At 38.2% G+C, this 16,702-nt stretch overlaps 1 protein-coding gene across 1 annotated transcript in view; it reads right to left on the bottom strand.

The window, feature by feature from the left end:
• TRPC4 (transient receptor potential cation channel subfamily C member 4) overlaps positions 1-16,702 on the bottom strand; it is a 107,128-nt gene that overhangs the window by 71,163 nt on the left and 19,263 nt on the right. Inside the window, exon 2 of the mRNA XM_075706128.1 lies at positions 2,772-3,290. Coding sequence (XP_075562243.1) covers positions 2,772-3,290 — 519 coding nt within the window. The remainder of the gene's footprint in view (positions 1-2,771; positions 3,291-16,702) is intronic.

Below are 16,702 nucleotides of genomic sequence, written 5' to 3'. Positions count from 1 at the left end.
GGGGTGCACAAGAAGTTGGGAGGGGACAGAGCCGGGGCAGCTGACTCCAACTGACCAAAGCAATATTCCATACCATATGACGTCACGCTCAGCATATAAAGCTGGGGAAGAAGGAGGAAGTGGGGGACATTGGGAATGATGGCTTTTGTCTTCCCAGGTAAGCGTTACATGTGATGGAGCTGTACTTTCCTGGAGATGGCTGAACACCTGCCTGCTAATGGGAAGTAGTGAATGAATTCCTTGGTTTGCTCTGCTTCGTGTGTGGCTTTTGCTTTACTTATTAAACTGTCTTTATCTCAACCCACGAGTTTTCTCACTTTTACTCTTCCGATTCTCTGCCCCATCCCACTTGGGGGGAGTGAGCAAGTGGCTGCATGGTGGTTACATGCCAGCTGGGGTTAAACCATGACAAATAGAAAATAAGAAGAAAAGTTGTAAATTCAACACAGAAACCAGGGTATAATAGAGACAATGATGAAGACCAAGACTCTTTAGCCTCTGATGAATGGGCTACTAAATGACCAGCTGCAACTACCTCAAGGAGGGTCAACCTCAACTTTGTAACTGATCATAAGGAGGGGTAAACATCATTATCACGAATATTACGGCATGTTTGAGGGGGTTCATGGGACTCATGGGAAATTCAAAGTTATTATGGGATATCAGAGGGGACTTGTGGGATTATGTAAATTTATTATGGGATGTTTAGGGGAAGAGTAAAAGGTGGGGAAGAATCAGGGAGGAACAAGCATTGGCCAAATGGAGAGGAGAAGGCAATCAAGGGGCTAGTCTCATGTAAGCAGGGCCAGTCAGTATGCTTGTGCCTGGGACAGACCCCGGGGTCTCCAGGTGCTCCTGGCTGTGCTCCATGCCCCAGCTGAAAGAATCCCCTGACCCTGGAGGCTGCTGGGTTCAGTGGCTCCTGTAACATCCTTAAGACAAGAAATAGAAAGAACCGTCTGATCTATTTTTATCATGATCCATATGCACCAGGACAGCCAGAATGCAAACATTTGTTATGCCTGAGGTAAGTTTCATGACCTTGGACCTGTACCTACCAGAATACTGTTGTAATAATCAGAAATAAAATGACTGATCAGCTACAGTGGCTACTATTTACTCCAGCATCTAATAGGGAATACATTTAGGAACACAGCAAAAGAATCTAATAAAACTTGATTTTACTTCAGGGAGACTCATATGATAGGGATAGTGGGAAATATTTATAGAAAGGAAAAATGTATGTAAAATATAAAAGATCCACTGATTTGGAATTGTTGCACTAAATCAGTATTGCTTTAATATTTGCTATTATGAAGAATCAATGAAGTGTAATCAGCTGTATTACTGCAATTTAATTAGGCATGGGAATCAGATGCAACTATAAAAAACATTTATCTCACTGTCTCTATCTCAAATTAAGAAAATTCAAGCTTTGTATTTAGGCTTAAAAAATAAAACCATGAGAGGTCAGAATTTTATTTCAGTGCATGAATTCTTTGGGAAACAGAAGTCCAAGCCAGAATTTCTTAAATGACTGCAGGACAGGATTGACATTTCAAGAAATAGAAATAGTAGTTGTTAAGAAAAGTCTGGATTAGTACCATCTGAAAATAATTTATGAAGGCAGTGAATATGTGGCCTAAAACATTATACTATCGAATATAAAATTATGCAACGCATTTCCTGAAGGAAAAAATGCTTATTAGAAGACTTACGAAGTCAGAGACCAACTGAGATATTTTTCTAGCAGTAATTCAGTAGGTCCCTACCTTCTTGATAATTTTTTAGCATTACTAAATTGTATTTCAAATGGACAACAAAATCATTACACGTTTGGTTATTTTTCCTGCAAACCTTTCTAGCATACTTAATATATTAATGCATTTACTATTATATTTTGCAGAACACAGATTTAGCAGTGATAGACAGACTAGTTTGAGAAACAGAAGTTTCTTAAATGTGTGCCATATTTTGTACGAACAAGTAACATTTCATTATTAATGGCATTTGTCTTGTCTATACTCTTCCACAGTTCAGCTGATTTTGGATGTACAAGTTCCAAATGACATGATAAAACACATTCTGACATGATGATGAGCAGGGATCAAGAGAAGTTTTGGAAATATCAGGGGAACTGTCCTCCTAACTCATTTTTCTGTCTTGATTCTTTTGCTTTTGCATGCACATAAGAACTTCAGTATTTTTAAAAGAAACGCAGACATCCGCTGATTCCAATTGAATATCTATATTGGGGAAGCAAACTCATGAATTTTTAACTGTCATGGAAACCAATACCCAGGTATCTCCATTTTGGATTCTTTATGAGATGTTTCAGTATCTATTTATAATAGCTATTTTCTGAAGAAACCTCTCTATAGAGGTACCTGTAGTATTTTATAGGTGTTTAAACACATAGCCTCCTTTTTCTGTCAGACATAATTAAAGCTAATTTGAAGTATGCTGTATACATTTCTCATCCTATTATTGAAGAGCTCTTCAGAGCACAACTACTGGAGATTATGTCTATTCAGGTGCAAAAGAAATAAAAGTTTCTTTGGATCTGTGCTATAACAGAACATTTTAAATTCTGATACTATCAAACTATAACAGCTACTCAAATTCATCTAATTAAAAATAGAAATAAAGAAGAGACCCTGTAGAACAAAAAAAAGGTAAGCAGCAATTTGTCTCAGTTAAAAGGATGTATTTCAGGCTATTATCTATCACATTACTACTAAATATGCTTAAATATTCTCCAGCACACTCACCTCTTTTTGACGGTACTTAATTGCCAGTTTCAATCTTGCAAGATCATTACCACTTTGTTCTTCTATCAAGCTATTATCATCTCTGTAATTAAGAATAATTTCCAATTCCCTGGAACTCCGTGTCTGATCCAGGAGATCTTTTGCAAATTGCTTGCATTGCCGTGACAGTTCCTCATACTCCGACTTAAATTCATTTTCTACTTTACTCAGTTCCTGCAGCTCCCAGCTGAGTTGAAAAGCAGTAAGGAAAGGATCCTCACTGGACAAAGCAATCAAAGATGGGCTTGCCAGAGCCTTGTAGATATTGAGTCTGGATCGAGAGTGGCGAAGGCTGTCCACATCTGAACTCGAGACACATTCGACGCAGTTACAGCGGACCTCATGTGGCCTGGGCACGGACACCCCTTTCTGCACAAGGAGCTTTATGATTTCGTAATTGTTGGTGTGGGCAGCCAGAATAATGGGTGTGATATCCGGTGTGAATTCTGAAAACTGCTTGTCCAGGAGCACTGGTGGCACCTGTGAAAAAAGGCAAAACCCCTTACAGACCTTTTAATCGTACAAAAGCTATAGAAAATTAAGCTACGAATAGTTTATCAGGTAGTACACTTACTGATGGATCTTTGCTTCTGGCCAGAGTTGAAGGAAACACTTTAAACATAACAAACAATTCAATTAGCTAAGATAGCCTTTTTCCAGTTAATAAATTGCTACAAAAAGGGTGTGATTTTTCATAAAACCTATTTATATGTAAACAGCCCATGGGCGACAATTTGTTAGAGCAAATGATTACATAAACAAGGAAGAGTCAGTCACAAACGCTCCTGTTGGGTCCCTTGAAGTGCCAGCCATGAGCAAGATGGAAACGCTTTCTTGTCTCTCACTGGTTAAGCTCAGTTCTATAGGGAAGAGAGAATCAATGGCGGCATAAGTGTGATTCTCTGAAGGAAGCAGTGAACAGGACACAGACAAGTTAGAGTTATAAAGTAAAATGGGCAAGTAAATGAGAAAGAAAAGATATATTTTCTTAAAGAGAAGGTTGGAAATACAACTGTATAGAGAAACAGAGATACCTGCTGCAAAGAGCTTAACATTTTAAAGCTTAGTTCTACATTCACATGCGCAAACATACTCTCTTTATAGAAAAATGGGAGAGTTGGTAGAACAAGGGCCCCAAAAGAGCATTTTTAAATCCTCTTCTGGTGTGCATTTCTGTATTTTCAGTCTTCTGGTGTGTTTCTACATTTTATCAGAAGACCGTAAGGTCTTTCATTTTAAGCTTGTTTCTTTACAATACCAGACTCTAAAGTCTCTCCCAGACGAAGACAGCTCATTAGACTGCTATGATGAAGCTATATAAGAGTAATTAGCTAACGTCAATCAAATAAATGGTATTGGCATCATCATTTAAGGACTGTCTTTGGTCCATAGCTCAATAACCAAGCACAAACTTAATCCGTATCAGCGAGGTACTCTGAATGATGCTCCTTTAAGAGGAATAAAAAGGGAAAACATTTGATTAAAAGTTATCTGAAGGCTAGGGAAACGGAGGGAGGAAAAAGTTTGATAGAAGTCTTATGAGAGAAGAATGACCTCATTGCCAGGTGGAAAAAACACAAATAGCTAAGAAGATAAGTTAGTAGGAAACAGCTAAAGCATATGAGAACAGTGTAAGAATGAGTTGAAATAAGCTATGTTTAGAGGCTTGGGAAGGAAAGAAGCGGAGCAAAAAATGAAATGCACAGAATCAGGAAGCAACTCAGTGGAAAAGAAAACTAGAATGAAATTGAGCTGAAAAGAAATGGTAGTCTGTGGATATAAATCCATAAATGAAATCCACAGATCATGGATGTTTTTCTCCCTCTTTTTAATGAAAACGCTGTGCATTTTGTACTTTTTTTAGCTGTTCTCTGTGTAAAACAGCTCATGTTTGTTCAATGGGACTGTGTCCATGTATAAAAGCTGCTATGTGTGTGAGCTGTAAAACAAGGACCTGAAGCACTAATTAGCTGAATGAGAGAATTACTTGGGAGGTGGTCACTTATTCATGTAAACCAGGGTAGAAAGTCAAGACTGGAGATCTGGTGTTCGGGATTGTAATCACACATCCCTAGGGAAACAATCCCTGCCTGGTCATAGCATATTGCTGACCTCGAGAAGCTGTGCCAGATTCTGAGAAAGTATGTGGAGTCAATGGGCAGAAATCCCTTTTCTCCCTTCCCACGCACTCACACATGCATCCTCAGCTTGGCAGTGGGTAAGGCTGGCATGGAGTTTGTCTTAGAGCAGGGCTGCGGGATGCCTGAGCTGGCTCACCCACCCTCACGACCCCACGCAGAGGGAGCAGCCGCCCTCACAGTCCTCCCCACAGGCTTATGGGAGATGTCTACAGCCAGCGGTTGTGAGTGGAGCAGCTCCTGAGCAAGTTCTATTCTGCTTTCCTCTTTTTTGTTCTGAGGTACAAATGAAATAGAGTAGTGTGTGCAGGCATCCCGGGAAATATGGGTTTAAAATTGCTCAAGAGGTAAGTAACCCAGCTGAGAATATACCAAAGGTACCTATGGATGGGGGAGACATTCTGGTACAAGAACAAGCAGGAGGTCTGTGCTCTGTGCCTGATCTCAGCTGGAGTCAGGACAAGAAACACAACCTGGGCACGTGTCTTCTCAGAGGACTCACTGGCTATGTCCACACTGCTCTGTCAAGCTTCTCACAATGCTGGAAACCTCCAGGTCATCTCTGATCTTCTGTCACCTCCAGGCTGAACACTGCACAGAGCCCTCCTGGGGATGCCCACATGCCCAGATCACTTCATTATTCCTGTCCAGTGTGGACTGGGGTGGACTGGTGCTTAAAATCCATATCTGTTTTTTCACCTGTCTGTGGTGTTAGTGGGGAAAATGAGACTCATTTCCAACCCCAAACCTCGCTGGTTATTGTACTCTTAGATTTATCTTCTCTTTTACTTACATATTATATAGAAAAAAAAAGAGAGCACACGTGCGTACACACACACTTTTCCTGCTCTCCAAATTGCAACTGTAGTCAATGCTTCTGAGGCTAGAAAGAGATTAAAATGGAACTAGAGGCTCAAACTTTGCATTAGTAGAAGTGAGCTTTTAGGCTATCATAGGTCCGAAAAAAGTTTACAGGGAGGCATGTGTTGTGCTCTGACAGCGTCCACCATAACTAGTGAAACTCCCCCTTGGCTCTGGGGTCAGGATACCAGGGAGTAGAGGAGAGAGCTGCAAGGGCAGAAAACTCAAGGATACAAAGCTATAACTCCAAGCTCACCAACTGCTCAAGGTATTCCTCTGTCACTTAGCATGTTATTATCTTTGTACTTTCTGACAGCAGTAAACTAATATTTGCTTCAAGCGCTGCCAGAACTGAAAGCTATCTTAACATGTCATTAACCACAATCTTCTCTAAAAAAACTAACAGAAACACAGCTTCAGATGACATGGCATTACAATGATTGACTTGTACATGGAGTCCATTAAGTCAAAAGCTGCTTGTTTTTCTCATAGCTTATCAAAACCTTTCATCTTAAGGTAACTCATCTATAAGGCTAATGCACACATTTTGGAATTCATACTATCAGAATTTACCCAAATATAGAACTGTGTATTAAATAATTCCAGCCTTAACTTACAGAAACATTTAAAGAATGGGGTTTTTTTAAAGATTCCCTTTAAGAAAGGGAAACCCTAAGACTGCAACTTTAATTACATGATGAGTTTAAGCCCTGACCCTTTACCTCCTATTTTAAGATTTCCTACTCATTTAAACCAAAGATATACAGAATGCCAAAGCAATAAGGTCAAATTATTCCCTCATCTGCAGTATAATGAAGTACTTACCTTTTGAAGTTCTGAGTGCTCTTATGGCACTCACAATATTTCAACATTTAACTGTTGACCCAGAGTACTTGCTCTGAAGTCACCAGACTTATGATGAGTTTTACTTTCAAACTACTGAAAAATAATTCCCTTTAAAGTAGCCAAAACAAACAACCAGTACACAGTAATATTAGCCACACGCTCTAAATCTTTGACAGAACACTCACAGAAAACATATGAATCTTTCTTAAATCCTGTGAGGATGGAAAGCTACTAGGTCTTACATTCACTGACTGTGACACCCCAAGGCTTAGCAGTGGTGTGAATATATTACACACTTTGGAGTTAATATGCCAAGTGTGAGGCTGCTTAAACTTAGAAAGGTCAAATGATTTTTACCACCTTACAGTTTGTTGAAAATTTTCTACTTCAACACTATTTACAGGGCTGAGCAAAGCAGTTTGGTGATTGTGTATACTTGTATGCATATCCGTAAAGAATACAAAACAGAAAAGAAAGCGGCAGAGATCAAAGTCTGTACACTTCAGTACTCAGGGACATGAGATTTTTTGTTGCATTCCTTTTCCCTGCACATACTGTAAGTGGGAATGAGTCAGTCTTACTTAGATATCTAACAATTTTTTTAGATGATAAGTGGAACAGCCCTCTTGAATATGTGTTTAGGTTCCCTGTATGGTCTGTGTGAAGAGAAGCCCCTTTGCTCTGACAGAAAAAGAAATCTAGGGTAGATTAATGCAATTTAGGTCTAAGACATTTTCTGTCCCTATGACATCAAGGTAGAGAGAGTGATTGTTGACGATCTGTTAGATATTCAGGAAATAGGAAAAGGTAACAGTCAGTTTGGAAAAGGAGGAACTGATACCCCAGGTGCACCCATGTCTCCACCTAGATGTCTCATAATGGCTCTCACTACTGCAATATCTTAACAGAGAAACTGAAAACTGCAGTGTCCATTTACCTACTTTTTAACTGCAAGAGTGCAGAATTTACATAAAGCAACTTATTTCTGTTGGGAAAAAGGATAGCTTGCTTGGTTCTTGTCCTTATTTATTTACATTTATTTTGCCTTTTGCTTGTAAAGGAGAGCAAATCCTGCAATGACTGCAAGTAGTTAGGTGAATAAATTTCTGAGTCATGTCAATCATGACAACATGATTGGAAGAAAAACCTGAAGCAAAGAAAAAAAAGGATATATGACAGATGACAAGATGAATACATATGTCACCTCATGCAGTACCACATTATATAAGGAAATGACTATTATAAAGGTGTGTCATCAAGCTCATCAGTTGCTTCAGCACTATTGCTCTATAAGCTGTTATCAGCTGAACACCTTGAAAATGCTGAACTCTACATTTCAGTACAGCCCACAGCATACAAGTTATCCCTATGCATATATAGTTTTCTGATTTACATTCTGGTTTGTTGAGTTCTTCTCTTCTGTGGTTTCATATAATTATATCAGTTGAAGTGCGTCCTGATTATGATGATGGCAGTAGTTCCAACAGGAAGTATTCAAAAAATCCTCCTACCCCCAACTCCCTTCACATGCACTAAGTCACTGATAAACTACTAGATAACTTGAATAGCTTGAAGATATAACTTCAAGATAACTTGAATTCATTTGTCACAACACTGAAGGGGTCTGTACACAATCTATCCTGAAAGTCATGCTGAAACTATCCTCACAAGACTGCACAAACTGCAGGCCTGCAACAGTGGCACCAGATTTGGCCAAAAGTCCTTCTCCCTGTCCCAGGGTGCTCGCTGTACGTTGCACAGCTGGCATATTGTTTGGCCATCGAGTGCGTAAGGCAGGCAAGTGGTTGGAAGTTGCCAAACTGAGCTCAGGAACAGCATCATTTCAGAGCAGTGCGTGTGATACCAGCCGTGCAACACCCATCTGGTATATTGTCATTTTCTGCTTTCCACAGACAGCTTCCCTGGCCTCCCTGGAAAGAGTTCAACTTGTTTACTGTCCTTGGACTCATTACATTTCCTAAAGGTAAGTACCACACTCTTAATGTGTTACTGAAGTATTTTTTCTTTTATAAAATTCTGTCTCCACATCCATTCTTTTTTGTAGGGAATGGATGTATCCACAAACCTCACCTTTGCTCTAAGGCACTGTAAGTTAACTGACAACAGTCTGAGAACTAAATGTAAATGTATGAATGTGCAATGATTTTTTTTTAGCGATATTGTAACTTCTTAAGAATGCATACTTCAAATATTAATTCAACATCTGAAATGCTGCCTGTCTAAGTCCAGCAGATAAGATTTCATTACAAATTGTGTTCTTTAACATTTTCACACCCACAGTTCAGCTCAGTGCTGTCAGGCTGTTTAACGGTCATCTTCCAGATTTCTTTTCTCTGGAGTCTAACCACAAGCAACAGAGACTGGACAATACATATTTGAGGCTAAACTATGCTTATATTTTCGGGTCTTAAATAAAATACTGAATCTTAAATAAAGTATGTTTAAAAATCAAAATATTTTTTCTTATATAAAATATATTAAGAACTCAAAATTCTAAATGCTAGACACAGAAGGCCATAAAACCTCCCTCTTGTGCTAAATTATAGGATGTGGTTCATAGCAGAATGAAAGAACTGACTAGTCAAAACGAAATCCTAACCACAAGTTGAAACCTTGTGGTGGGAAGGTTTCTTTGGGCTGCAGCTTTGAGATGGAAGTATCTTTTTATCAAATTCCAAATTATATTATGAATGGAAAAAGTGGATTCTTGAGGGTAAGAAAACACATTAATCTGACTTCAGGCAGTAACAGCTGGACAACTTATCTGGACCTCAGTACGTGGGTTTTGTTAGCAGTTCTGCCGGTAACTCTAGATTTCTTAGGCAGACCAACTCTTTCTGCTTCCTTTCTCAGCTGGGTGCAGTTTTTTGAGCAAATGTTTTATCAACCCAGGATATAATTCCAGTTATGAATTAATGTCAGGAAGATACAGCAAAAAAACCCCATATTGAAAAAATCACTAATTTCTGTGTGGACATTTTTGAACAAAAGATTCTGGATTTTTTTTAAATTATTTTGAAACCTTACTTTATTTTAAAATTTGCCTATAATTTAACAATGAAAAGGACCAATTCCCACAACATTTTGTTTAGGATCAAATTATTGTGATTATACTATTTTATTATTACAATCCTAACTGTTAATTTTATAAAAAATTAAGTAAGGTAAACACTCCCCTTAGCATGCAGCCCAACAGAATTTATTCAGCAGACACAAGCCATATGCTGAACTAGCTCAAAACTTGATGGCTGTGCTATTTCATGCTCATACTAACACTAACTCACTGCTAACCTTAGCTCATGCCTCCAAACCTGCACTGCTGGGATACAAGATCAGTATTTTTCAAAAGAACTGGCCAATTCTGGCTAGTTTTCCAGGGTTTGTAAGAAGAAGGTACAGACAGTTAATGCTGAATGTGTTCCCTTTAGGAGTTTGCTTTGTGTGTATCTCCTATTGGTAGGGCGGGGAGCTGCCATTTTTGCCTCCTTACAAGCCCTTCTCAGTATATATCACATAGGCCATAAGTATTTCCAAGAATCAGGCCTAAATGTCCTTATTTGTTGTTAATATGCATTATTGTCAGCAAAGAATAACTTCCCCCCAGTTAGCTAGAATAGTGCTTTATGTAATATCACGTCCATTTATTTTACTGCAAATTTACTTTCAGCTTTGCTGGGACATGACTAGGAACAGGGATGTTATCATAGTTAATACAAAATCCCTGTCACATTTAAGGAGGCTTCAGTGCTGGTCTTTTTGTGTATATGGGAATTTTGAAAAGCTAAATTTACAAGTTTGAATTATTTTAATTCTACTTTTTTCCAAGAACAAGCTGAGTTTTCAAAACCTCGGAGATTTTTATCTTATCAGTTACACTCAACCTACCCTAAGATGGTTTTCTAATGCTTTTTCATGCTCATCATATTACAGCTGCATCAATTTGTGCGTCACAATAGTCACAGCATGGCTGATGACTTCCAGTCTCTGTGCCAGCCACATTGCACAAAAGGCATTAATGTTATATAGTAATAAAAAGAATTACAACAGCATTTAGTAATTCACTGAAACCAACATCACTTTTCTAAATAATGAGGATGACTTGCATAACTGCATGATACAAGTAACAGTATATACTTAACACATCTGCGGAACATTTGAGCCAAACAGTGTGAAAGGATTCAGCCATAAAAGCACTGGATGGCAGGAAGGAACTTGCCAGAAGGTGTTTTTTTCCCCCTTGAACCCAAGGTATGGTAACTACACCTAGATCAATCCCCACAGATATTTGACTAATCTGTTCTTAAAGACCCGCAGTGGTGGGTGGATATGTTGTACCATTTCCAGACAACGTTTCTGACACTTAACTTGTTTTACCTTTGTGCAGTTTAAGCCTATAATGTTTTGTTCTATAAAATGTGGGTACAGAGAATACATTATTTCTTTACTATAGCTCCAGTTTTCTCTTTTAAACAGTCTTATTCCTTCCAACTTTCCTTATGGGGAATATTTTCTAATTTTCTGAACCTTCTTGTTTCTTTCTGCACATTCCTTACCACTTCTGAGTATAACAGAAGACAAATTCACATATATCTTATCATCTGTGCTCATTCTGATGTGACCAAGTATAATATTGACTTTTGCACAGTAATATGATATTGTCCAGTCTTTTTCTGTTAGTCTTGTTTTAATCCCCCCTGCAGAGCTGTTACCTTAGTTATTTTCAATTCCAATATATTCTTTGTCGATCATTTCTGCTTACTTAGAACCTTACATATTTCCTTACTGTTTTATTTTTTACAGAAATAATTTCTTGTTTGCCAAAATCATCCTGAATTCTAACTGTGTCCTGCAACAGTGTGATCCCCTCAGCTTTGTGTTGTCTACAGATTTAATATGCCTTCTCTCTATTTCATCCTAAATGTCATGAATTAATATACTGATTGGGACAGACACCTGCAGAATTGCTCATTTCATCCCTCTGTTTGATTCATTCGTCCTGTTTCACCAAGTACTTCTGGCAGCTACTCTGAGTGTGGTTTTCTTACACTGTATTTTGAGTGACAGCTTCTGAAATCTTACAAAACTCAAACTGTATGATATGTACTGTTTTTCCCTAACATACAGAGCTTGCTATCTGATGATGAATGAAAATTATATTGTTATGACAAGAATTGTTCTTGACAAATCCTGGTAGACTGCTGTTCATGTCTATGTTTTCTTCTAGGTGCTTACCAGCAGAATGTTTCATTATTTTCTTCAGGATCCTCCTTGGTGTGGAAAATTATAGATTTCTTTCATTTGAAAAAGTAGAATAGAAAATGGAAAGGAAATGCTGTAAAATGAATTGATAACAGTTTCCAGATAGAATCAGAGGAAAAGATATTTGATTTGATAAATTTGGGACATGCATTTGTTTTGTGTGACTGATGACAAAAGGCTTCAGCACTTAATTTCTCTTTTTTTCTTTATTTCTCTTTTTTTTTTTTCCTCCTCCCTGTATCTCTGGGAGCAGATCCAAAACACAGCCTGTACACAACAGTGGACATTTTCAATTAATGTTTTCCTGTGAGCATTATTAGTGGATGGATATGCCCTTCCTTTAGTCAATGTCAATAGCTTGAGCAAGGGTGGGAAATAACTTAAAAGTAGACACTCAATAAAAGACTGTTAGGATATTCTAAATGTGTTTCCAGCTCTGAAACTCATACCTGCTCTCTCACCACATACCTTTTTGAAACTAGGTAGAGGAGAGTTTTTCAAGTAAGAATTCTGGGCATTGCTTGAGTGCTCATAATGAAAAATGACAAGTAAACAGTGTTGTTTTCACTCAGGGACAGTCAAAGAAGAAAACCAAAATGGTTTGGAAAAATATGAGAGTTAAGAAAGAAAAAAGATCTTATTGTGGAAATGATTAAAGGAGAACTTGAATTATTTCTGTTGCATCATAATAAAGCTCATCTACACCTCTCTCAAAGTTTGCATGATGAGCAAAGCCCATATTGAAACTTCCTGAATGTTCAAAGTAGACCTAGTGGGGTCCTTCCCAACTGAATGTTTTTAAATGGATGCATAGATACTTTTCTCAAACACAGAATGATTCATAAAGGAAAATAATTTCAGTGAAGTTTATGTCTGACATTCCATTCCCTGAGAACCCGTGTCTCTGGTCTGATTAGAAAAATATGGAAAAGCTCTTGCTTTTCCCTGTTTTTTGCCTTCTCCCAAAATGGCTCCAATAATTAGCGGGAGAGGCAGGAGGAAATTGGCTTGCTTCTTGAGGTCCTGAGAGAAATGTTAGAAAAAAGAGTTATTAGAATCTGAGCTCTGTCCTTTGTTTTTCCCTGAGCTCATGGATCTAGAAACAAGAAAAGGCATCCCACTGGCTAAGGAATGAGAAAGATGTTTTTTGAAAAGGAGCTTTTGCAGAAAGAACAATAACGGATTGGTTGCCTTTCTAGGTATCAACAAACTGTTTAGGAGATATGAGTGTCTCAGAGGGAAGGGTGGGAATTAGCTAAACTTCTTTACAGCTGATTGCAATTATTTAGCATTGCAAAGTAATTTGAGACATCTTCACAGCTGGGAAGTAAATTTATTTTCTAAGAAAATTAAAAGGGTTATACTCTCAAAGAACAAAATGAGAATCAGGCAAATTTGCAAAACACTTAAAGAAAAATACTTCATATATTTTAAAAATATTATGAGAAAGAATACAGAAGAGTATGAGGGACATAGAAACCCCATAAATCTGCAGAAGATGCAAAGAAATGTCATAGTAAGCTGTTTCATAAGTACGCTATTCCTGGTATTCAGTGGTTTGTTATTTAGCAGCAGCTCTAGTTTTTGAACCATACTATGTTTTCCAACTTTCACAGATGAAAAAAGGACTCATTTCTGAAGTAGAAAGATGAGACCAAAGCTCATGCAACTATGCTAACAGTGAAAAATGGAACTTCCTTTGAGAAGTAAAGGATTGACAACTGAATATTATTACAGCTTAATGATATTCTCAGCTGTATTCAATGCCTTAACAATAGACACTTTAAGATCCTCCCTGCATACAAGAATGAACAGAACAATCCTACTGCTTATATGTACAATAGAAGATTGCTAGAAAACAAAAACTTCCTTTTGAATTTCCTTTTTAAAGAGATCAACAGAGAAATGAGAGAGGTGTGCATTATTATAACCTGTACTATGCAGTGAAAGACCAGGAGCAGAATAGTTAGTTAGAGGTAGTTTAGGGTAGATTGCTGGAAAGAAGCCTTTGAAACTAGTGCCAAGGAGAATGGATTGGTTCAAATCCTTTAATACTGTGAGCTGTTCTTGTTTCAGGTTAGTCTGATCTTAGCGTTGTACTCCTCTTGAGCTTACTGATTGATTGCAATTCTTGATCTGTACACATCTTATACACACAGTGCATCCCAGTAATGAATGGGTAAAGAGGTGTTCCTAATGTGCTTTAGGATAAGGAAAGTTTTTTCTTTGAGCTTATGTAAGTATATTTTTATTCAATTCAGTGCATGATAGTAACAGAGGCTTAATAACCAGAGGTTTAAATGAGCAGGGCAGAGAAATTTCATCTTGTCAGACAGCTTGTTTGTACTTACAGTTGATGTCACAAAGCTAGTTCTTAGCAAATAAAATGGTAGCAGACTTTTTTGCATTTTCTGCAAATATTCATCTGCATCTGGGCAGCACACAATATGAAATGTAAGGCTTTGAGGGTGGATATTTGAGGCTTCCTTTTTTTTCTGCCAGAAGGCCTCACACATTGTGACAAGCCTGTAAACTTAGATAATGTTTTATTACCAACCCTCATTAATGTTTTAGCAGCTGAATTGAAAGGGGAAATAATTTTGCCTCCTGCCAGTCTGGGGTGAAGATGTGGAAGATATGCATCCTGGCACTGGCATAAAGGACAATTAAACCACTTCTGTCAGTATAATATGTGATATGTGTATCCTCCATCCAGAAGATAGTTGGTAAATTGACAGACTAAATTGGTAGTCTTCTAAGAAAAGAAAGCTTTTAATCATGTTAATGGACTCTGCCAGTCACCCCATTGTGACTTTTGAATTTGTTGGGCTGTTCCAGCTGGATGTTAACAGGAAGGAATATTAGAGATACTAAATTCCTGCAAGTTTCCTAAAAGAAATGGATGACTGAGATCTGAAGAAAATTCTGGAGTGTGAGCTCAACAATATTAGTAGATACTGGAGAACTCGTACAAGAAGAGAGTATAACAAGTGCATCAGCCTCTTAAAAAGCTTTGATGAACACTCACAATGTTAAAAACAGAGGAAATGCAATCATGATGCACATAGCTGTGTAGAAATCAGATTTCATAAATTTGACTGCTCACAGAACAATTTGATGAAGGATGCCTTATGACAAGAGCAAAGTTTATGGTGGAGTGTTGAGGGCCATACATGTGCAAGCTTCTTGACAGTGGCATGTTTCTGGCTTTTAAATTTTCATAGGGTTTTCCCATGGCTGAAGGTTTGGAAAGCCATTCATTTTAAAGATTTTTAGGTATGATTGCATGTTTGACTCTCAAAGAATAACGTTCACTTTGAAAAAGTCTTTTGAATTCTACTCTTCCTTGCATACAACTTATTTAAGAGGTATCTCCACAGGCAAGTTCCAGGTAACTGCATTTCAGCACAGTGGCTCACAGACAAGGAAGAACTCTAGAATGGCTCTTTGAAAATATTTTTCAGTGGACCACTTTGCAGCATTGGATTGCCTGGAAGATTGTGTCCATCAGGAACTTTCGTGCCTTTTAAAGAGTTTCATTCAACAATAGGGCTCTGGTGGTCCTGTTCCTAAAATCTTTCCAGCGTTTCTGCATTGGGCACTGCCAGAGAGAAGATTTGTTCTAGATGAACCTACAGGATGAGATTTATTTCCAGATTTAAACACCTAATTATAGGTTCTATATGAGAATTAGGTGTTTAAGCTCCTTTTATACCCAATGCAAATTTAGGGCTCATTTCAATTGCCCCAATGTAGGTGTTGCGCTATTTCAGATACCTCCAGGTGTCCTGTGTGACCTCCAGTCACCACTCCACACAGGCACAGGTCTCGCACAGGTCCTGTGTCATAACTGCCAGGCCCACACATTTCTCACAGATATACTAGGATGCCTCACATTTCACTTAGCCAGTACATGTGAGCCTCTGAGCTGGGTCCGTGGTTGATGTAGTCAGTAGAGTCCAGCGAACTATTTTTCTTATCTTAGCGTAGACACTTGCATTTGATTGTGCTAGATAGCACACCATCTAGCTCTTCACTGACCTTATTGGGAGCTCAGATATCTGGCTTATATGTGAGGACTAAAAGAGTCATTCAGGTACCTAGACATAGGCATCTAGTACCATTTAAGACACCCTAGAGAATCAGAGAGATCTACACATACGTGACACAAGACCTACTGGAAGGTCTCACCCCTTTGCAGTGCAGGTGGAGGACAGGCAGGCTGCCCTGACGCAGGAGACATTTCTGCATAGACACCTGGCTCTACTGGTACATTGCATTCAGCTTCAGGCATCTGAATCGGGAGCTAACTCCCACCCCTTACATACATATATATGTATACATATATATATATATACAGCGCAGATCTTCACAATCTGTTTTATCAATGGCAAAACCATTAATTGTCCCCTGAGAGGCTGTGCTAGGCAGAGAAGATACTGGTTTGTTTATATTGCTCTTTTAATGTTTATATATTTGTTAACTTCATAAATTAAATTGCATAGGCAAATGTAAAGATAATCAGCTATGGGGATTTCTAGACTTTAGAACTAGACAAGACTACCTCAATTAAAAAAGGTTCCATTTGTTGAATCTCTCAGTCTTCTTAATAGATTTATACTACTGCCCTCAGAGCTGATTCTTAACCTGTTTTCAAGCACTGAAAGGCCGTTAAAATCTTTAGTTGAAGCTATCTGTGTAGTTGCTGAGTTGTCGGGAAGTGAAAACAGGTAGGTTTGGCAAAAAGGATTCCAGGCATAGACGGTT

Source organism: Pelecanus crispus, chromosome 1 (assembly GCF_030463565.1).
Source record: "Pelecanus crispus isolate bPelCri1 chromosome 1, bPelCri1.pri, whole genome shotgun sequence".
NCBI lineage: Eukaryota > Metazoa > Chordata > Aves > Pelecaniformes > Pelecanidae > Pelecanus > Pelecanus crispus.
This window is presented reverse-complemented; position numbering and strand designations above follow the sequence as displayed.